The following is a 24,582-nucleotide window of genomic DNA, read 5'->3' as shown; positions in this document are numbered from 1 at the left end:
ATTTTAAAAAGCAGTGGCAAGGAGGCTCAAAAAAGAAAGGGGGAACTTTCAAGAACCAAGGACAGTCCAGAAAGTCATAATGACTATGTGTCACTGCAAATCACCCCCATCCCTCTGCAATCTGTTAAGTCTATCCTTCTGTACTGACCTTCATCGCTCTCTGTGGCATGAGATTATCCTAGACAGATGGGTTGTTAGAATAATTCACATGACAATGAGCCCCTTCCTTATTTTCAGGGGGTTCCTATTTTACTCAGTCTTGGATCACATGTTGTCACTATTCCCCCAGATCAGATGATGAAAGGATATAACTCAAGGTTCTTTCTGGTACCAATAAAAGGAACCAGGAAACCTATTCTAGATCTCTCCGTTCTCAATCTCTATATCAAAATACCAAAGTTCAAGATGTTATCACTCTAACCTTCATTACCTCTCATCCCTCTTCTCATTTTTTCTGTTAACATTAGACTTAAAAGGGATTGATATCAGAGTATAGACAATGAAAAAGAAAAGGGAATCCTAAGTGAAAAACCAGCACTAGTAGAATTTTTATTAGAATCAGAAGCTACTGTTAAAAAAGGGATACTTAGTAGGGCATATAAAATATTGCACGATATCTACAAGAATCAATCAAAGGATGTTAGAAAGGAGTGGGAATAGAGATTGGATAAGCAATTCACAAAGAAAAAATGGGGATATATACATATATGTATATATATATATATATATATATATATATATATATATATATATATATATACAGCGCACAAATATGCAACAAAGTCTAAAAGATTTAAGAACTTTGCTTGTAGGTGCTTGCATATGTATTTTATACCCCAAACAGACTCCAAAGAATTTTGACTCAGGCAGATTACAAAAGTTGGAGGTATGTCAAGTAAGAAAGAGGTAACTGGGAACATGTTTTTAGGATTGTAATGAGTTGGCAGACTTTAAAAAATCTCTGAAGACTATTCTAACAGAAATGCTGAGTGAGCAAGCTGGTATAACTAAGGAAATTATTTGCTGAGTTATGATACTGGATTAAAATTGCTTACACATAGTAAAGCCTTGCTGAGCTTAATTCTGGTGGCTGTCAAAAAAAAAAAAAAAACAATTACTGGAAAATGTAGTTCAAAGTCTAAACCAACTATATGAGCAGTGAATATACTAAGAGAGATAAAACAACTGGAAGTGGGATCTTTAGTAAAGGCTAGGAACAAATTACATAGAAAAAATGGGAATTGTGGGAACAATGCACGCAGAATAATGTTTTAGAGGAGAAATGATGTTTAATGGAAGGCAGGAACTGAATGAGCTTTATAATGTATGCCTGACAATGACTGAATAAATTATAAGTTATGTATAATATTTTCAAATGAAAATATATCAGTATGGTTTGTTTTCATTTATATAAATGCATGACTGCCTGTGCCATAACTGATAATTTAATAAAGATATTTTTTGTTTAAAAAACATTCGACTTTAAAGATTCTGGTAATCACATACCAATTTGCAGATAATACAGATATGTTTCAAAATTTTCTGTAACTGGTTTACATTACCGGTTCTGTGCACCAGGGATATTTACGAAGTGTTTGGTTCCAGTAATTGCTTACTGCAGACTTCAAGAATTCACATCTTTCCATATTTGGACAATTGTCCTACATTTGCAGACTATTTCCCAAATGTCTAAATTATCTGACTTAAGTCAAGGAACTCCTTATCAGTATAGGGTTCAGGTGAACTTACAGAAATTATCTCTCATTCCTTCCCACAAAATTACATTTCTTGGATGTCTTTTGGATACTTCTGTAGGGAGACTCCCTTCTGGCCCAGGCAACAGTGATCCTCTTTTCTTTTGAAAATGGCCAAAGGTAGTTACCACAGGCTTACTCACAGGGTGGATTTACTCACACAAGACATGGATTATTTGAAACACCCCCAACCTGAAAAATCAACTAACTGCCTAAATTATAGAGTTTTAAATACCTTTTGGGTACCCCTTTAAAGAGATATGAGGCAGGTACTAAAGACGGCTAAAAAACTGCTAGTATGAAATTATATATGAGTAAGTGGAATAGATTTTGTAGTTGGCGCCAGACTAAGAACCAGGACCCTTTTAAGGGCTAGATGCCTCTGGTTCTAGAATATTTGTGTGAGTTATTATTCTTTGGCCTTTCTTACTTTTCTATAACTATTCATCCTTTGGCTATTTCTACTTCTCTGCCCTTAGATCACCCTTCTGCCATACCTCAAATCAAATGTTTTTTGGAAGTGGTTTTACATATTTGCCTGCCTAGAAAACAGAGAGCTTCTCTGTGAAATGTTAACTTTATGTTTGAAAAACTGACATTTCTTCCATTTAAAACCAGCTTATCAGGCTGATGTAAGGTTCTTAACCTGGACAACACTGTTACTCATTGCTCTGACCTGCAAGAAGAGTATCTGATTTGCAAGATCTTATGATGAGTCAACCCCATCTAATTTTTTACAAGGACAGGGTTTCTTTAAGAAAAATCCTACTTTTATCTTAAAGTGATTTCAACATCTACTTTGAGTAAGACTCTTAATCTCCCTGTATTCCAAAAAACAAAAAAAGAAAGACTCATACATGCCGTGGATGTCCATAGGCAGCTCAGATGTTACTTGGACAGAACAAAGGCCCTCAGGAAAGCTGATCAGCTATTTGTTTCATATGAAGGCAAGAGAAATGGACAACCAGTATCAAAGCTGGCAATTTTTAGATGGCTGTTTTGTGCTATATCCTTCTGCTGTTCTTAACATAAAACGTTACTTTCAGGCAGGGCTTTTTCTAACAGGATTCGGCTTCTTTTTTTGCTTTTCAGAAAGGGGTGAACACTAGAAGTATTTTACAGGCAGCATCTTGGTTCTCTGCAAATCCATTTACAGACCATTACAAACTAGATTCCTTTTCCAGTTTCAGAACAAGCTTTACTTGGATCATTCATCAGGGTTGCTGAATTCTCAATCTCCTTCTTCCCTACAAAGCTCAGGTAATCTACTCATATAGCTGAGGCTGCAGCACTGACCTAATGTTGAACATAGTATGGCTGTGTAAGTAAACTTACCATAATAATATATGTTCTCATAGATCATTGTTGCAGTAGCATTCCTTCCCTCCACCACCCCTTCTTTGTTAGGTATCTTGCCAGGGTATAGATGTATATACATATAAAGCCACTTTGTGAGAGAGAAAAATTCTGCACCAGGATGTTTTACAAAGAGGTTTCAAAGACAGGTGCCTTCCAATTCCCAAATTTGTCCAAAGTTTTCCTATATATTCTTAGCATTTATCAATTTTCAGGGCTATAGCCACCCTTCATGAGACAAGAAAGCTCTCAAGCTTTGGCACCCTATCCAGCTTTTATGCATCTCAATTCAAGCACACAGTGGTTAGGGTTCATGGAAGGTGCCCTAAAGCTTTGAAGATTGTCTGGCACTCATATACTTGGCAGGTTACAGCCCATACCATTTTGGCCACTGCAACAGTGATCTACTACAACATCTACCATTATGGTAGGTTTACTTACAATACTATACTTTCCTGTACTTAGATGATAGTCTGCTTATTACCACAACAAAACAATCCCTTATCTCTGCAAGAGACTATTTGTTTTGTTTGTATTTGTACTTGGGTATCTCTATAAATTTTAAAAAGCCCAAACTGGAACCCACCCAAAGTCTAGAGATCATCAGATGCAATATGGACAAGAGTTTAAAAACAGCACAGCTTTCAAAAGACAAACATCTTTTTCTCAGGTCACTTATTTCCAAGTTTCTTCACCCTCACCTCCAGACTTTCAGAGCTTACATATCCTAGGTATGATGAGAGCATTGATCACTCTAGATGTTCATCTTTGTCACTACCTTAGTGGCATTTGTGGTTGTCTGCAAAGGTAACACAGTACAGGCCAGCTTTCAAAAGTTTGGACTTCCCTCCCTCTCTTCCTGTGACAGCTGATTGGCTGATCATATTCTGAAAAAAAAAACCTGAAAAAGAAAGTCCTCTGGTTCTTCACAGGATCCAGTGTTGATTTTTCCAGCTTACTACTCAGATAAGCCCTGTTTGGGGACCCTCTTGCTCTTGTTTTATTATTATATTTATTACTCTCTTTCCGTTTTTATATTTAATTAAAAATTATATTTTAATATTTTATTTCTGCCCATGTTTATAGTAATTGCTGTTGGAATTTCTGCTTGTAACAGTGTTTTATTTAGCTTCTTTCTTTGACAAATGTTTGTATTTACTGTTTCTGAGGAAACTTTCAGTATTTCTTAAGTGCAGTGTATATGTGTGTTGTTAGAAACTAGAGATCTGTTTTTACTGTTGTTATTCTGCTTTATTTTCATCTTTTGACTTGAAAATACTGGAGAACTTGGAAATTTTTAGCATTTATACATTACTTACTATATGTGTGACTCAGTTCTGTGTATTTTAAACATTGGATTGTAATTTTACTGGGAAAGAAGATATTTGAATGTACTGTGGAGATTTTAATCTCTCTGACAAGAAAATATAATTTAAATTGCTATTAAACATTATCTTCTGACAGTTTAATACAGTTAAAGTGTGGGGAGCTAATTGTTAACACTGATTTGGCACATTGGTTGTTTTGGTTCTTGGAATATGTGCACTAGAAATTCTTTAATTTCTGTCAGTTGTAAAATAATTCTTAACACATTTCAAGCTGTTTTTATTTTTGTCATAATGGCACAGTTTGGCAGAGTTTAGTTGTGTGGGGGCATACTTATTACTAGAAACTGTAAATGCTTATTATGATACCTTATCTAGTACTGTTAGTTTTTTATTGTGGCTGGTGTTCTTTCCCCCTGATTTGATGGATCCTAACTCTGGTACTCCCCATAAAATCCAGTTCTACCTAAAAAGTAAAAAAAAAAAAGGAAATATACCTCAGCCTACAGTCAGTGAGTCCGTCAGATCCACTGCTCAGCTTGCAGACCAGTAAACTTTTGCTTATTTCCCTCATGTGTAGCTTTGCCTGCTTCAAGTTAATGGGGTTAGATACAACCTCTGGGGCTGTTCTAGTACCTGGTGCAGGTATGGGAGATCCAAACCCTTTAAGTGCAGTAGGGGACATGCTTATTGCTAGAAACTTTATTATGATACATTATCCAACACTGTCAGTTTTTTATTCTGGCTTGTGTTCTTTCCCCTGACTTGATGAATCCTAACTCTGGTACCCCCACCTCCCCATCAGAGCCAGTTGAACCTGAAAAGAAAAAAAGAAAAATATGTCTCAGCCTACAATTAGTGATTCTGTCAGAGCCACCGCTCAACTTGCAGACCAGTAACCTTTTGCCCTATTTTCCTCTTGTGTAGCTTTGCCTATCTCAAGCTAATGGGGCTTAGATACATCCTCTGGGGCTGTTCTAGTACCTGGTGCAGGTATAGGAGAACCAAACCCTATAGGTGCAATAAGAGTCTGGTGTAAGATACCCCCTGCCATACATAATACTGTATTCCCAGATATTTTATCTAATAGTAAAGTTCACAAACAAAAGAAACAGAAGCTTCATCATACAGCTGATAATCAGATTGTAACTGTTTATAAGACTTATGGGGTTTCCTTGGTTAAGAGCGTTCTGCAGATAGCTAATTATGGTGGTTTTGTTCCATCCATGACTCTAATGCTAGTTTGGATAGAGACCTTTCTGGGTTTCATAGAATGATAAGGAATCCAATGAGGACAATGGTGATTTCCTTGTGGACACTGAGTCAAGTCACTCTGATTCATTGGAAGGTGATCCTGAGCTTTAGTCTAAACAAGTGTTCACTTTTCCTCAGATTGCTAGATTTAGTGATGTTTTTACTTAGAGAACGAGATGCCCAATTCTGTGGCTATCCCCCATCTTATTGGCCTTGATAGATGTTTATAAATCTGCCTGCAGGACACCAGTATCTGTTCCAGCAGTCGCTAAAAAGACTCAGAAAAAATATAGTGTCACCTTGGCTATAACAGGTCTCTTTTCTCATTTGACAGCTGACCCAGCTGTCTTCTCCCAAGCTGCCTGCTCTTATAAAAAGTCATTGGCTTTATCTAATCTAATGCCTCCTGAAAAAGAGGGAAAATGGTTAGATATTCAGGGCAAACATATGCCTATTCAGTAATCTAGCCTTTAGAATATTAAATTATCAAGGCTGTATGCAGAAATTTATTTTACATTCTAAGTGCATTTTGGATGATTCTGCTGCATCCTTACCTGCAGAACAAAAATCTTATATAAATATAATTGTTTCTAATTTGACTTATGTTTCAAAACATGCTTTGAGAGGTTTGCTTGAATGTGCAGATACAATCCTGAGAAATGCTGATTCTTCTGTTATTTTAAGATGGTATGTTTGGTTGCATGATCAGAACTTCTCTGATTATTTAAAAGCCAAAATTTTGAATACAACTTTTAAGTTATGAGTTGGTGTTTTGGCCCCTGTTACACAGATTCTCAAACATTAGGGAGAACTTGGGTGCATAAAACATACTGGACACCTCATGCATTAATTTACCTCTACCATCCTAATGTTTGAGAATCTGTGTAACAGGGGCCAAAACACCAACTCATAACTTAAAAGTTGTATTCAAAATTTTGGCTTTTAATCCCAGCCAAACAAAAGTCAGTGATCCAAAAGGAAATGGCAGGAGAATCATTCTTAAAGTCAAACAAGAGGAGTACATTTCCAAAAAAAGAATCAACCCCCTGTAAAAGAATGGCTATGTCAAGTCACAGAGCACCCTATCACCATTCCTGCCCTTCCTCCTCTTCCTCTTCCAACTTCCCCCAGGCTGTCTCTCAACCCTGCCCTATATTTCCACATTTTTCCTTATTTAGATGACTTGCTGATTTGTGCAAATTCTCAGTCTAGGTGTTCTTAGACAAGGTTACATCCCTTCTTTTCTACCTGAACTTGAAAGTGAACTTTCAGGAGTCCTTCCTCACACCTTCACAGTGCACTGTTTTCCTGGGGTGTTAGATGGACACAGTAAAAAGGATGGCCTTCTTGCTAGAAGACAAAGTTCTGACATATTAGGGCATTTTTTGGATTTCTCTCTTCTAAATGCAACCACAGCAAGAGAGTTCCCCAAAATTCTAGGCCTCATAACATCAATGATCCTCATGATACATGTAGCCAGACTACATATGAGAACATGATGCTTAAAGAATTGTTCGACCCAACATCTTCATCCCTTGGATTGTCATGTACCAGTACTGAGAATTGTGAAACAAGAACTACAGTAGTAGAGGGATCAATTGCCTCTGAATCCAGGACTCCCTTTCTCTCTTTAAACCATAGTCCAATCTGTCCAGACGGATTCTTTAGATTTTGCATGGGGAGCAGTGCCTACTGGAGTGCAAGTGCAAGGCTTCTTGGGTCTACAGAATACACCAAAGCACATAAATGTAAAAGAGATGTTGGCAGTGATTCATGCCTTAAAAAGTTCTTCACCACTTATGGAATCTGGGTCATCTTCTGGTGGTCAAAGACAACTCTGTCGTTCACCTTGTTACCTGAACAAGCAATGGAGTACAACGTCATATCCTCTTTGCTTCTTGGCAATGATGTCCTGGAAGCTGACTCTACAGCATTGTCTGACTCTTCAGGCCTCGTGCAGTCTGTCAGAACAAAACACTGTGGCAGACAGACTGAGTGGAAGCTCCACATACAGTTCTTCCAGGACTTGATATAGATGTGGGGAACACCTCAAGCAGATCTGTTCACCTCCTTTCCAAACAGACAAATGAAAAAATTCTGTTCAAGATATTCTTGCAGGCACATTTGGAAGACAGAAGCTCTGTTATTCCCATGGTCAGAAATGTTCCTGTATGTACATGGTGTTGACCCAGGCAAAGTTGGTTCTCCCTTTTAATGGAATTGACTAAGGGCAATTACCACAAGTTTCCTCAAAGACTGTATCTGCTCATACAACATCAGGGGAGAATGGTACACCCTACCTTAGAGCAACTGCAACTCACAGCCTTGATTCTGTTTTAGGCACTTGTTCCATGAGTTTTTGCAACAGATATTTAAGGAGCCAAGAAAACCTACAACTAGAAAATCTTACATTTACAAGTGTAACAGATTTTCTAGGTGGTATGTAGCCAATAACAGACGTCCCAAACGGGTTTTGTCCCCTCAGGTTTTAAAATGTTTGTGTGAGCTACTTAGAGATGGTTTGTCACGTACTTCTATCAAATTGTATATTGCAGTAATCTCAGCTTGCCTAACCATGGATCCATCTCTTTTGTCTCTTTTTGTAGTCAGTTTATGAAAAGAGTGTTGCACATGAGACCCCCTCAAAATCAAATTCCTCCTCCCTATCTCAACTTTGTTTTTGAAAAATTGAACTTACCTCCAAAGGATGTGGTTTCAGCAAAAGAGTCTTCATGTCAGTGCTCTATAGATGAGAGAGGTCTTCCTGGCACTGCAGGTTCTTCAGGACTTTGTTCTCCATGGTGTACTTTTGATCCTTACAGAAAACACCTCAGTAGTGTGGTACAGCAACAAGTAGGGGGGATCCAGATCATACCAACCCTGCTGAGAGGTCACAGTGGTATAGCAATGTGCAATTTCTTTGCAGTGCTTTCTGACTGCTCTGCACATTTCATGTTAGACTAGCCTGTCAGTAGACAGTCTTGACCAGTAGATCATGATGTTTCACTAGTGGTCTCTCAAAGCATTAATAGTACAGACAATTTTTTACTGCTAGGGCCAGCCCTGCTGTAGTCTCTTCACATCTCCAACAAGTACCAAATGCTACAACTACTTTGGATTGATCCCTCCACAGGGACAGTCACCAATGGAGATTCAAGTCCATCCTTGGCCACCTCAACTCCTTTATGTGTTACATCCTCTTTCTGTCATGGTAAAGTTCCCCAAGAAAGAATCCCTGTGCAAGGCTTCAGTTATCCTCATCATCCCCTTTTGCCCCAGGCAAATTTGGTTCTCCATGTAGTGGCCTCATTTCAAGAAACATCCCTGACTGCTAGATCCCAGTCCATATCTTTTTCTCAATCATCCAACAAGCTTCATCTGGAATTTTCCTCATTGAAACTACCTGCAAGGTTTGCCCAATTTTAGTAAGCCAATAATGCTTCCTTTTCTTCCAGCACCTTTCAGATGCTTTCAGTCTCCCAAAATGACACTGCTAGAAAGATCTACAAAAGTAAATGGAAAAGGTATTCACTGTGGGTAGTACATCCAGGACTAGAGCCAATTTTAGCTTCCCTTCCATTGGTCCTTTAATTTCTAGGAAACTTATTTGACTCTAGCTCTAGTTACTCCACTATCAAAGTTAATTTAGCAGTCATATCTTTCACCAAAGCTTCAATTCCATGTTCTAGGTTCCCAAATGTTTGCAAAGCTTTTCTAAATGGAATCTTTCTTCTCAAACCCCACCCCCATTAAATATCTCACTCCACTCTGGGATCTGAATTTTGTCTTATAAGCTGTTATTTGTTCCCCATTTTGAGACTGCCTCTTCTTATAATTTAAAATACTTGCCCTGGAAAACTTTGTTCCTAGCTGCCATAAGTTCAGCCAGGAGGATTTCATAATGGTGTGTTGTCTCCAGCAGATCCCTATATTTAGTTTTACCTAAAGTCAAGTCTGGGTCTGCTTTGAACCAAATATTTAATTTCCTGTGTCTTTTTCTAACTATTCCAGTAAAGAAAAAAATCTAGACAGCTTCATTACTACTTATACCATATAAAAGAACTCTGGAAGGACAACCATTTCTGTATTTCCTACTCTGGCAACAACCTGTGTTCCAAGATCACCAAGATCAATCTGTCCAGATGGCTTTCAGAACGCATTATGCACAACTATTCCATCTATTCAAGGTGGCACCCTTTTCCAGCTTTCACCTCTTGTTTTATCTTCTGCTCTCTTGTTTCCTTAACTAACTTTTGGACCTCCCAGACCTTACCTTATACTCTCTCCTTAGCCTTATTACTACTGTCTGCAACCACCTTCTCCATCTCAGACTCCTTGCTTATCTCTGCTCTTACCTACTCCTCACTACCAATCTTATCCTCAGTATCCAGCTCTGCTGATTGTTTCTTGTCAAGCCATCTGACTACCTGCTTCTACCCGCTCCGTTCGCCCTGCGGACTCACTCCGCTCCCCTCCCTACCCCCAATTCCCACCCACCCCCAGGGGTCCTAAACTTAAAGCTCCCTGGACACACCCCCTACTCTGATCTTCCAATCCTCCTCCTTCCCACTCTAACTTCCTACCACACCCACCCTTACCCTTTCTCAGCCTTACACTTACACTTATTCTATCTATTTCTACCCTTTATTTCTTCCACTTACACCTCCTTACTATACTCCTTTTACACTAAGACTTACCTCTTTTATTGTACTCCTGTCTCTGTTTTACACCTATCCTCTCTTTTCTTTCCTACATTGTTCTATACTTCTACTCTACAATAAAATACACCATTTTACTACATCCTCTCATACTTCTCTTACCTTTCACAAACACTCCTACTTCTACTATGGCTCCATACCTGCCAACCCAGATTGTACTCTCTACCCTACTAGTTTCCACCCTATGCTCAATTTACCTCCTATCCCTCTATGAGAAACCATTGTATGCCCAACCTTTCAATCCACATAAACACACTACAACATTTCTCAATCCTCTAAATTCATATCCATATACTTCTTCTACCCCTAACTATCAACTACCTAGATTCCACCAACTGTCACATCTCAAATATGTCTTGCCTTCTGATAACAAAACTAATTTCTAACCTTTCTAAAATGTAACCTCACTATGAAACCTATCAATCTTAACCTTCAAGCTGGAGATATCCACCCCAACCCTGGTCCAACTTTCTCCTCTCCCCTAATGTCCATACCCAAACTCAATAATAACTTCCTAATAGGACATCTTAATACCCAAAGCATAAACAACAAAATACCCTACGTGCATTCCCTCCTTCATATACACTCATTTGACATTTTCTGCATCTCTGAGACCTGGCTAAAGCCCTCCACTAAAGACACTGAGATTACTCCCCAAGGCTACAATATGGTAAGACTTGACCGTTCCAACCGTAAAGGTGGTGGAGTTGCAATTCTTTATAAAAATCATCTAAATATTACTACCCTTCCTGCCTCTCCAACTCAAGATAGCAAGGTAGAAGCAATCATTTCAAAACTCCAATTAAATTCCAAAAAATCCCTTTATATTATATGTATATACCTACCACCTGGCAATAACATACCTATCCTCGAAAATTACCTTAGCTGGATATCTGCCACATATCCCCAAGAAACTATTATCCTAGGTGACCTGAACATAGACTGGAATAGCATTACTGCTGATAATCCTTCTTCTCATATCAACCTCCATGGTTTTATCCAAACCATTACTTCAACTACTAGGCTCAACAAACATAGTAATAGAGAAAGCATTTTAGACTGGATTCTTATAAATAAAGTCAAAGATAGTTACAAAGTAGGAACTTTGCCAGATGATGTTAGCGATCACTCCTTAACATTCATAACAAGGGAAAAGGCTGATTGTGTAAACCCCTGCATTATAAGAAACATACGCACCATCAAACACTTCAATCCAGAACTGTTTCAGTCTGAACTTAGTGCATGTAATTGGAACCCCTTAAAAACACTCCCTCTTGAAAATGCAGTAATATACTTTAACTCTACTTTTTTATCCATTCTTGACTTACATGCTCCTGAACGTAGCATTCGAATTAAATCTAATGCTGCCCCCTGGCTCTCCCATGATACCAAAAAACTTATTCTCACTAGAAATAAAGTCTGGGCCGCATGGAGATCACACAGACATAACCCTGATCTTCTACACTTCCGCCAGCTTAGACATCTAACCAAAAAGGCAATAATAGCTGATAAAAAGAAATTCTACTTCAATCTACAACAAACTCACCTTAATAACTCAAAACTTTTCTGGTCTTCAGTCAATAGACTCCTCTCCCCAGGAAGTTCTAAAACACCTTCCCCACTTAATGCTGATCCTGATACCCCTCAACAAACTGCAGATGCTTTCAACTCTTTTTTCACTGAAACTATACAAGCTCTTGCTAATCAATTGAACGCTAATAACTCACATCCAACATGTAACCTTATAAACTCTGCCTTTAAATTCTCTCTACATCCTATCTCTACATCTTACATATACAGACTCCTTCTCAAACTAAAACCTTGTACCCCCTCTGCTGACAAGTTACCTTCACTCTTTCTACAAAAAGCTGCCAAGGCTATCGCATATCCTATTTCTATTCTCATAAACAGGACAATCAAAGAAGGTATCATCCCTGATTTATGGAAGGTCTCTCACATTATCCCACTCCATAAAGGTGGTAACTCCATTGACTACTCTAACTATAGACCTATTGCTCTCCTTTCTCCACTGGCCAAAATAATGGAGAAATGTATACACCATCAGCTTGTACAACACCTCTCTCTCCACAACATCATAGCCAACTGTCAACATGGCTTCAGACCATATCATAGTACTACTACTGCCCTCCTTTCCTTTGTAGACACTATTAACCGGAACCGTAACAACAATCTACTCTCTTCTGCCATCTTCATTGTCCTCTCCAAAGCATTCGACATGGTTAACCACTCTTTATTAATCAATACTCTTGAATCCCTATCTTTTGATATCCCTGCCATTAGATGGTTTACTTCTTATCTCACCAACAAAAAACAAGCTGTTCTCTGGAATAACCACATCTCTTCTCTTTTGCCTGTTTCTATCGGAGTTCCTCAAGGCTCTATTCTCGGCCCACTTCTCTTTTCCGTCTTCATTAATGATCTCCAAAATATAATCCCTCAAGCTACTTGCATTCAATATGCTGATGATTCTACACTCATCTGCTCTGCACCGTCCACTTCAGAACTTAGATCTCATACTCAAAAAGTCTTTAATACCGTCGAAACATGGTTCTCTAGTCGATTCCTCTTACTAAATGCTAAAAAAACTAAACTCCTCCTCTTCACCCCCACATCCAGGACCCCCCCTTTAAACTTCACCATCTCCTCTAACAATGCCACTATCATCTCTCCTGACTCTACCACTAAACTGTTAGGTATTACAGTTGATAATAATCTCTCTTTCAACCAACACATTAACAACTCCATAAAACTTGTCAGTAGGAAAATAGGATCCTTATATCGTATTAGACCATTTCTAACACCTTCCTCTAGAACTAGGATTGCTCACTCCCATCTGCTTTCCACTCTTCTCTATGCTTCTCCCATTTTCACCAACCTTAAGAAAAACAACCTAACTAAATTGGCTACCTGCTACAATAACATTGCTCGCTTCGCTACAGGGAACCCCTACAGAACACATCACTGTCTCAACCTTAAACCATTAGGCTGGCCAGAATTTCAAAACTATCTTGCAATCCAACAACTCACTATTGCCCATAAAATTCTGTACCAACCAATGAACACCCCTATACTCTCTCAACTCATAATCCCCTATAATAATCTTAACTCTCTCCACTCCTCTAGTAAACTATTGGCTAGTTCTATAAAATCAAATAACACTGCTGGTGACTCCCTTTTTACCAATTCTGTAGGTACAAAATGGAATTTACTTCCTAGCAACATAACAAAGATTACATCATTACCTCTTTTCAAACAAAACATTAAACTGCACTTCCAAAATCACTGGCTGTGCACCTGTAGTAAACCTGATTAACTTTCCACTACTTATACTCTACTTCAAAACTATCTCCTACTTCCTACCTACTTACTTGCTCCCCTTTCTATAACTAATCACTTCTAATTTCCCTTATTCTTAGCTCTCTTTTCTCTTACTTCCTACCTGTATCAATATCTTACAAAGTATTTTTTAACTTTATATAATGTCTTTGACTTTAACTGTGTGTGGTAGTAATTATTTCATTTAATATCTTTATCTTACTTAGTATTTTATGTTTGTATAGGTATTTTTTGTTTTATTTTGTGGACTGTGTGAGTCAGTAATTAACTCACTTAGTAATAATAAGTAACTGTAGAGTTGTTAGTTTTTGTCTATTCAAACTTTCTTTAAAACACAAGTATGTTTTACTTTTTTGTATTCTCTGTGGAGCTTTTCTCCCCGAGCCTCTACTGAAAATGGAAATATCTCCAGCTAGACTAGCCTGGTCAACAAATGTAAAATAAATAAATAAATAAATAAAAAATAAAATTCCATGAAAAAAAAAATTGTCAAAGTTCTTACTACAAAGTCCATACAATTTCCATCACCTTCTTCAAAGAGGCCCCATTTATGAGATTTGTGTTGCAGGAATATCATCAAAAATGCATAAATTTATCAAGCATTATATTCTAGACATGGTATCCAGCTTTGGATCTCCTTCGGGTCCACCATCCTTAATGTTATCCTATCATGATGCCACCCAGAAGAATAAGTAAATGGACTTTTGGTCCCAAAAGTCAAAGTGGACAGAGGGAATAAATTAAGATGCAGAAATTACATACTTACCATAACTCTGGATCTTCATAGGTTCATAGGTGCATAGATTAGTACTAAGCTAACTGCCCTTGTGAGCCATTTTAAGCCTAGCCAATTATCCCTTGTGAGACTCAAACCCCACACCTTCTGCTTGTAAGGCAAACACCTTAACCATTAGGCCATCCCACCCCATCTACCCTGACTTCCAGCCCTTCTTCCCCCTCCAAATTGTTACATCCTAGCTTCTGAACAGAGCAGGTAGACCTAACCTGGAACCTATCCACTAACTTTAGCTTTGCTTTCGCCCTCACCGGCTTATTATCTTCAAGGGAGCAAACTCAGTTAGAAGGGCAGACAGAGCATAATTGCATTATGGGAGAAGAGAGGAGCTTAAGTGCTGGAGTGAGCATAATAGATTAGAAATTTCCAGCTCAGGTCTGCAATGAGGGCAGATTACCCAACAGGTGAGATGGACAGAGTGGGATAATGAAAAACCACCATTATGGTAAGTACATAACTTTCATATATTTTGACAGCAGTACAGCAGTAAGTGATCCTTCTCAGCTTTCTAGTCTGAGAAAAACTTTATCTATACACAGTGCTTTTTTATAAAATTATTATATTTTTCTTTGAATACATGTATTTATATTTGAAGAAGTCATATTTATATCTGCAAAATTCACACTTTATTTAGTGTATCAGCAACTCAGCACCCCATTTGAAGAGAATATTTTCTTACTAAAAGAAGTGAAGAATACAAAGCAACATTTGTGATGTGAATTTGCTGGTACAAGACTTGATATCAGTAGCCTCAAACAGGAACAGATAAAAAATTCTTCATAAGGGCAGGTAACCACTGGGAAATATGGCACAGATTTAGAGTCTGATGAAACATAGGGAAAAGTAGATAAGTCCTTAGATCGATCACATTCAATCAGTCCATCAAATCGAGCTTATGGGTTCTCAAGCCACTTGTCAGATCCAAATCAACAAAACTAGTGATCCAGTTTCAAGCCACTTTAAGAATTGTTTTCCCCAGAAGACTCCACTTTCAGTGAGATCCTAGACTGTATGCAGCAGAGGAAATCTTGACCTACTAACCACCCATCTCAGGATGAGGAGGTTTTTTTTTAAACCTACAGCTCAAGACCCTGTACTTTTTGGTTGGTCCCTCTAACAGACAAGTTAATAGATGTGGCCATTAGGAGGTCAGAGCAGGAATCTTAAACATGTGAGTCATTGCCTTGGAAGGCAGACAAGACTCTCAGGTTCCCCAAGGACAGCCAGCACTGAGGCAAAAGTCTGTTGATGGATTCCATTATTGTGGCACCAGCATAGAAAAACATACCTGACCAATGATGATACAGCTACTATTAACCCCCCTACAAGGAATCCAGGGCTATGGACAGATTAAGAAAGTAGGTGTATACTTCAGGCACCTTCATGCTGAGAGCCCTAAGCTACACCACTCCCATAAACCGTTTTCAGGGGGATCTGGTGCAACAAGTCTTTGACAGTTTGGGAAGATCCCCTACATCAGATGTATGGAAGCAGTTGGAGAAGCAGCTCTTACACAGTGCAGCCAATGAAGCAGCTAGGGCAGCCAAACTGAGTGTGTCTATGAGACATCTGTGCAAATCTGGAGGCAATCAAGGGACATTTATCCTTCTGCTCTTCTTGCATAGATGGTCATCACACAGGAAAAATAGGTAAGAGAGATAATATCCACAGGCTATTCAATACATTTTCCCAGCCACCACAAAAATTAGAAATGCTGCTTCCAGACATTCCACCCATCATTTAGAAATTCAGTTTGTTCACTATCATATGAGAGTCCTGTAGTAGCAACTTCAAGTGCAGTGGTCTCAACGTTTCATACTCCTTTCAACAAAGATCATCATAACCAATATTTGTAAACAGAATTTACACTGGTGGCTAGACTCCCCTTCTGTGCATTCCTGCAGAAAATTTGTTCTCCCACTTCCGGAAGCAATCGTTATGATGGATGCCTCCTCCTTGGGATTGGGGCCTTTACAGGAGAGCAGATGGTCCAAGGGTTATGGACTCCAGAAGAGGCCAACAATCACATCAATGTCCTGGAGATGCCAGCAGTTTTTCTAGTGTTGAAGGATTTTCAAGACTCCCTTCCTCTTGGGGTGATATCTATCCAAACAGACAGTTTGATGATGGTTTGGCATATCAACAGTTAGGAATTAGGTCATATCACTATGCTAGGAATCAATGAGTTTTTGGCAATGGGAGATGGCCTTGCATTGTTTTCTAGTAGCAATGCACATTCCAGAAGGGATTGAATTAGCTTGCAGACAGACTGATGCCTCAAAAGTGCTGTCTCAATCTGATGGTGATGTAGCAGATATTCAGTCACTGAGGCCATCTTTGCTGCAATCTCCTTGCTTCCCAGCCAAACCAAGTGAAGCAATTATTTCACCATGATCCCCCCCATAGGGATAGGCACTGATGTATGCTGTATTTGGACTTCTCTATGCCTTTCCACCCTCACTCTTGAGTCCCAGATTTCTGTAGAAAGCAATCAAATGCAAGCTCTCCGTCATCATCATTATCCCCTTTTGGCTCAAGCAAATCTGTTTCCCCATTTTCAGACTTCACCTCAGGGGAACCTCCCAGGATACTGAATCCAATGCAATGCAGAATCTGCTTTCACACCCTTCTGGTAAGCCTCTCCCAGACCTTCTCAACCGCAAACTAGCTACATGGTTTCTGCACTACCAAAGATTGCCAGCAATCCAGCTCTTCCATCTAATGTGGTTAGGAGTATATCAGCTTACTAAAAGGATTCCAATCACAAGTTATATAGAAGAAAGTAGAAATGATTTGTCATTTGGGCACCATTGCAAGACACAGAGCCTTTTAAAGTTTCTGTTCCATATGTCCTTCATTTCCTAGCACTCATTTTATTCTGGGTCAATTTTCTTACTATTAAAGTCTAGTTAGCAGCCATTTCTAATTTTTAAATGGGCCAACAGGAGTGCTTGTTGACTTCACACAAACTCTGCAAAAGTTTTCTAAAAGAAGTTTTCCTTCTCAGGCCAGTAGTAAGAGAACCAGTTTCTCCACAGGGCATACATTTTTCACTAAAACATTGGCAAAACCTCCATTTGATCTGGCATCTACAGCTCAGCTGAAATTCCTTTCATGGGAGACTGTTTTACATGGACATAAATTCAGTGAGAAGGGCATCAGAACTTAAGGTGCTCTCTTCAGCTGTGCTTTATTTGATCTTCCATGAAAAACAGTATTTCTCCATACAAATTCACCCTTTTTGCCCAAAGTAGTTTCCGAGACAACCATGGTGCAGCTCATTCTCTTAACCAGTATTTTTCTAAACCATACCAACAAAGGATAATATAATCTCTACACCACAGGTGTTCATAGGCAGCTATGGTTTTACCTTCATAGTACCAAATTCTTCCGAAAAGATTCACAGCTTTTCATTTCCTTTGCATTTAATTTGCTAGTACTCAGTAGTTTTCAGATTGCATTTCTTAAATACATTCAACACATAATCACACTTTACTGGGCAAAACTAAAACTCATTCAGCAAAATTAGTGGCTACCTCTGCAGCCTTCTTCAAGTGTTCTTCAAAAGATGAAATGTGTTTGGTTGCAACCTAGCCATCTAGGCACACTTTCATTAAGTATTAAAAAGTAGATTCAGTTTCCAGGGTGACGACTTCCTTTGTAACCTTTGTCCTTAAGGGTCTCCTGTCATGATGTCACCCAAGCGTTCAGTCAGCCTGGGACTCTGACCAATTAGTTGGATTGGACAGACTGCATGAATGAGATGCAGAAGTTATGAACTTAGTATAATGCTGTATCCTTTATACATGTCCATACAATGTAACATTTCTCCCTCCTTCCCCTATCCTGTTGTCATCTGTGGGACCTAAAGGATATTAAAGTCTATATTACATATTACAATAAGCTTCTTATTCCTAGTGTCAAACCTGATGATCTTAGCCACTAAAGTATGATGGGTAAATAATTAAAAAAAAACTCAAGGCTGGAACACCTGTTTGTCAGGTCAGAAACAAGTGGCTTGAGAACCCATAAGTTGTATTGGATGGACATGAATCAAAGCCTCCAATGTTATGGTTAGTATATAATGTCCATCTACTACTACTGCTCTCTCTTCTCTCTCTCTCTCTTTCTCTGTCTCTCTGTCTCTCTCTCTCTCTCTCTCTCTGTCCCTTGCTCTTGAAGATTTACATATAAGGCAAATGCTTCACTGAACTGTACTTTTTGTTTGTTTCTTTAAATCTGCCTGGCAGCTATCTGGCCCACAACAAAGATTAGAGTATATCCATTCCATTATTAAGGTGAGAGACAGTCTTGGCACAGTTATCATCCAGAGAGCCATACTGCTTTTCTGTATATGGCCTACTCAAGCCTCTGATAACTGATATTTGTGACCACTCAAATGAAGCCTGCCATGCTTTCCCCCATGTGCATGCCTCTGTACATGCATGATGAAGGCAACTGAGTGAATGCAGCTTGGCAGAGCCAAACACACATCCCCAACCAATATGTTACAAATATGTTCTTCAGCAAGTGTTAGCATTGCAGCAGACTTGCTGCCTCCAAGGATGGGCAGGCTCATACTGGTTACTCACTCCCAGTATTTTCTGTTGACTTCTGCACAGCTCTGGCCATTAATCAGTTCTGGATTGTCTTGGTCACATTAGTGGGAACTGAGTTTTTACCAAAGGGGATGACGACACATTTTTTTGGCATTAAGCTTAAGGCCATGGTTTTGACACCAGTCATTGGTCTCAGTGGAGGCCTTTCTGTAGGATGTCTGCATCACTTGGGGAGTTAATAATGGCTCCCAGCTTGCAGTCATCTGCAAACTTGGTCAATCAGATTCTCTTTGTGTTGGCCTGGACTTCTGAGAAGTAGATACCGAACAGGAGAGGACCCAGGACCAGTCCTTGTGGGACTCCACTTGTGACTAGTCGGCAGTCTGACTTGAGTCTACTACTTTCACAGTGTGTCCTATCTGTGAGCCAATTTGCAACCCACCTAGTGATATAGGGGTTAATGTCTAGTTTGGTGAGTTTATCAATAATTCCCGAGTGAGGAATAGTATCAAATGTCTTGGCCAGATTGAGGTAGGCTGTATGCACTACCTTACCTTCATCCAGAGCCCTGGTGACTGGCTCAAAGAAGTCAACCAGGTTGAGCAGGCATGATCTCCCTTTCACAAAGCCATACTGCATGGGGTCTAGAGTTTGGAAATTTCCTATATCTTTGTTAACCAGATCCATGATGATGCACTCCATAGCTTTAGATATCAGACTCATCAGGTTAATGGGGCAATAATTCCCAGGGTCTGTAGTTGCTGCCCCTTTATGGAGAGGGATGACTGTAGCAGTGCACCATTCAGTAGGGACAAAGCCTGAGGTGAGGCTGTGACTGAACAGGGCACATAGATGTGGTGCCAATTCACTTTGTAGTTCATGTAGAACACAGCCAGGTATATTATTGGGTTCCATGGAAGCTGTATTCTTGGCATTGAACAATGCAGCTTTAACCTGTACTGCAGTAATGCTGGGTGTCTAGCATTCTTCTGGTATTGCGATTGGTCCTTTGGGGAGGAGAGAGGGGTAAAGTTGGCACTGAATCTGTTGGCTAGTATATTGGCAATATCTGTTGGCTCAGTGTAGGAGGTAGCATTGTGCAGTAACTCAGAGCAAATCTGGCTATTTCCATGGAGGTTCTTGATATAACTATAGAAGGCTTTGTGATTGTTTTTAGTGCCTGCTGCAATTCTGCCTTCATAGCCGGCTTTAGAGGATTTGATGAGGGATCTCAACTTTTTGTTGAGGATAATAAGGGAGTTTTTCCAGTTTTGGCACTTCACCTTTTTCTGCAACAGTTTCTTTCTTCTGTTGTAGAGTTTATTAATGGCAGGGGACCACCAGATTGGCTTCCTTTTTTTGGAGGAGAGCATCTTGGTTCTGTTGGGTATGGCTAGTTCCATGCATTTATGTACATGTTCGTACATTGCATTGGTGTATGATTTGGCAGTCATGCAGCTATTTTCCATTGGCATGGGTGCCATGAATTAGCCACCTTTGTTTTAGGAGCCCAGAGTCAGCTTTGGAGAAGTTTTTCAAGGTGGTTACCTTTGTGGGCGGTGTGGGTGAGATGTGGATTGCCATGGTGGTTAGTTTATGGTAAAATCTGACCAGGGCGGGATTGGCTACTAGTGTAGAGCAACAGTCACCCATGTTAGTAATAACCAGGTCAAGGGTGTTGTTTCCTCTAGTGGGGGTCAGAATGAGCTAGTCCAGGGCATTGGAATTGATGAATTTCAGGAAGCGTTGGGCCAGTTTATTGGTGCTTGAGTAGTTCTCCCAGTTGACGGAGGGGTAGTTGAAGTCTCCTAGTATGAGAGTGTTGGGTTGGAGCTTGATAGATTCCAGGGTGCTTAGAAGCATGGAGTGAGAGTCTAGGGACATGGTTGGGGATGTATAGCAGGCTATGACCTGGATCGCCATCTTAACCAATGTTAGTTGTACCTGAAGTATCTCAGATGCGTTATGCTGGGCTACTAGGCTGGAGGTGTGCATATCTTTTATGAATATGGAGACAACACTGCCTTTGGAGCTGCAGTTCATGTTTCAGGGCCGAAAGGTGTGGAATGAGTTATAGCCTGGTAGCACAGGAGTGCTTTCTGCCGCTTTAAACCAGGTCTCTGTAACAGCACAAATGTCGATGTTCGCCATTTTGAGGAGTGCTTCGAGTGAGTGCATCTTGAGATTTAGACTTCTAGCATTGAGCAGCATGACCCTCAGATTGCATTTATTTATAGCTGTTATGGTGGTAATTTGGTCTTTGGAACACTGCCTAAAAAAGGCACTATAGGGGTGGTAAGAGCCTTAGATAGTACCCGGAAATCCAGGGGTGACAGATGCAGGCCATCTCTGGCAATGCATCCAAGTCTATCAATCATGTCGTCCCAAGCAGACAGATACTGGATCCCCTTAGAATGACACCAGAAACTTAGCCAGTTGTTGAAGTAAATCATTTTTTGTTTGTACTGCGGTATCATTCTGAGTGATGGTAAGATACTGCTCAGGGCTAGTGTCATACCTGCCTGGGCCACATTAGCGTAATCATTTGAAATGTCTGAACTCAGTAGATCAAGTCTTGAAATGCAGACCAAATGGCTGAAAGAACAAACTTACATACGTATACAAAGTCTGAGATGTCATTTCTTGGAATATTCCCTTTTCTCAAAGGTATGGTGAACTCAGAGTTGGAATATATAAGTTTGGAGGTGCAGAGGGGGCTTGCCCACTCCCCTGTAAAAAAAAAAAGTTTTAAAGGGAAGAGTGATTTTTGAGATTCACTGCTCTCCAGGTTTTTTTTTTTTTTTTTGGCTTTTGGGCAGTCAGCATGTTGAGTACTGACATTTCAATAGGGAACCTACAGTTAGCAGTAAAACATGCTTACTACAAATGATGGGATTACAGGTAAGGAATATTTTGTTTCTTTATTGTCTGATTTTTCTTCCATGGAGTCATATATTAACTGATGCCCTTTATTACAATTATTATTGTTTCAGATGTACCTTATCCCTATTGCTGACCTGTTTGAAGCCTTTCATGTTTTTTCTGAGCATCCTTCTCTGCAATATAAAATGTGGAGAGCAATAGGAGTACGTATTAGCATTGATGCTTTCATGGAAAACACAGCATACCAGGTCAGTTATATTGACATTCAGTTGTTTTTGTTCAGTCATAGAGCAATACTTTGATAATCTATGAAACTTCTTGAAAAATATTACTGCACTTGCAAAACATTGCTATTAAACATGTAGGTAAAACTGTCATTTACAAACTGTTGTTTCATTTCAGCTATTCTATCAATTCTTATCAAAAATATCTAAACTGTATCTGATGTTGTCCTTTTCATTCATTCCTCAATGATTGGATATTGGATCCGACCTCATATCTAACTTGGCCACATATACTAGACTTTTGGATCCAACTCACAAGCTCCTCCTTCTACTCTTAATGCTCCAGTCAACTAGTAATACTCCAGATCTTATTTGCTGCCATCTCACACAGACACAGATCCTTCTCCAAATGTTATTTTGGATATTGTTGTAGTTTTTGTGAGTAGTAAATTCATCTCACACAGACGCAGATCCTTCTCCAAATGTTATTTTGAATATTGTTGTAGTTTTTGTGAGTAGTAAATTATTTAAAAATCTTTCATCTATCATTCTCTAATTAATCACCTCCCTCTCCTGTTAAATATTTGGGTTTTCTTCTGATTATCTTTTTATTCCCTTTTTCTACCTTTTGGTAGTTCTGATGTACCATAGCTGGCACCAATCAACCACCTCTTCCATTAGGTCCTCCAGAAGTCTGTCAGAGGCCAGTCTGGATAGGATAATGAGGAAATTCCTCAGAGCTCAGATTTAGATGGGAGTTATTCTAGCTCCATGCTCCATCACAGCAGTGAGCCTCACATCCACTTTTCATGTAGTGATCTCTCTTTCTCATATCTGTCCCACTGTTTCAGAGCCCTTGGATCTGAGATCCCCAAGAGTGTTGATGTCAGATCAGAAGATGACTAGGTCTTTGTCTCCAACAGCCCCCCTGACTTGTTCTGTTCCAGTTCCCTTGGATCAGGATGAGTCTCAGAGCTGAAGCATAGGCACTGGATCCGGGGGCTGTGTTACACTAATGCTAAAGGAGCCATCCTAGTCTCTTAGAGCTTCAGTGTTGGACAGCTCAGGTCTAACTCAAGGCATGTATCTGGACAGGGTCAAGGTTTGGCAGCTTTGGAGGTTTCAGAGCTGGTGTGGTCAGCCATGTCTTTCCCCAGTCTGTCTGCCTTCAAGGTAGTGAAGAGGGCTGTCTGTCGACAAAGAGATTTGACTATTCTCTCATCCTTGGATCCTACATCCCTTTCTCCTTCAGGTCCAAGCTCTGGTCTTCATAGGCCTACTCCAGAGGGACAGCTGGTATCATTTAGCATCCAGAGAGTCCCCATTGAGGAACTTCCCCTCTCTTCGGATACCTCTCCTGACCATCCCACTGAAGAGGTTCCCCAAAAGATAACATGCAAAAGGAGACACACAGATTCCCTTGTGGACTCCCTCACTGATGATACTGACTTTGATGAAGGGAGAGGGTCACCCAGATCTCCATTGGATGATGTCTCCTTCGCAGACATTCTAGGGATCCTTAAACAAAAAGGTGTATGGTCTTTGGATACTCCCTCCCCAAAGGAGTCAGTTTTTCTGGAAGCTTTTGGGTCTGGCCCATCTATGTCTTGAGCAACTCCCCCCAGTGGATGAACTTATCAATTTAATCTCTTGCTAGGCATGGAAGGAACTGGATTCTGTTGAACCCATTCCCTGATGCCCAGACAAAATGTTGGCACTGCCATAGGCTAGGTTACGTTGGAGTAAAGGAGTCCCTATTGATGCTATGGTTGTGGAGGTAGCCATTAAAAAGGAGCTAGCAGAACACAGCTCCTCAGTCCATCCCCCTAATACAGAGTCCAGGGCATTGAGCATGTTTGGAAAGCACCTTTTTGCTTCAGCGACCTTTGCCTTGAGGTCCCTATTTAGCACACTTCACAAGACTACAGATGTATTTGACCAAGGAACTCTCCAAATCCCTCTGAGTCCATATCTATGAACTCTCCAAATCCCTCTTGAGTCCATGTAGGACTACAAGAGGTCTTGTTCATGGCTGGCCACTTGATTATCCATTTCCAATTTGTCTATGAGGTTAATATCCCATATTGAGGAGGATACCTCACAGGCTGCCAGTTCAGGCGTAGCCATTAGGAGACACGCCTGGATGCATTTATGTTTATGTGCATTTGCAGAGCCTTTCAAGTCTTCCTTCATCATTGCTCCTTTGATGATTTGTCTTTGTTTGGCCTTACTGTGAAAGAAATACTTTCCAGGAGTGAACAAGAAGGAAAGACTTTGTCTGGTGTAGCAATATACTTTTCTAACCCTCAGCAATCCTTTTCCTAGAATCAAAGAGGAGGCAAGTAAATGTGGTTTT

General features: G+C 39.8%; 1 protein-coding gene across 1 annotated transcript in view; it reads left to right on the top strand.

Annotated features, from left to right (window-relative positions):
- The window catches only part of SLC9C1 (solute carrier family 9 member C1), a 3,253,894-nt gene that overhangs the window by 2,998,808 nt on the left and 230,504 nt on the right, over positions 1–24,582 (top strand). Inside the window, exon 22 of the mRNA XM_044066060.1 lies at positions 22,113–22,250. Within this exon, the coding sequence (XP_043921995.1) occupies positions 22,113–22,250 (138 nt within the window). The remainder of the gene's footprint in view (positions 1–22,112; positions 22,251–24,582) is intronic.

Source organism: Protopterus annectens, chromosome 3.part0 (assembly GCF_019279795.1).
Source record: "Protopterus annectens isolate FY-2018-M chromosome 3.part0, PAN1.0, whole genome shotgun sequence".
Lineage (NCBI taxonomy): Eukaryota > Metazoa > Chordata > Ceratodontiformes > Protopteridae > Protopterus > Protopterus annectens.
The sequence above is the reverse complement of the archived record's forward strand: the minus strand, read 5'-3'. Positions and strand labels throughout refer to the sequence as shown.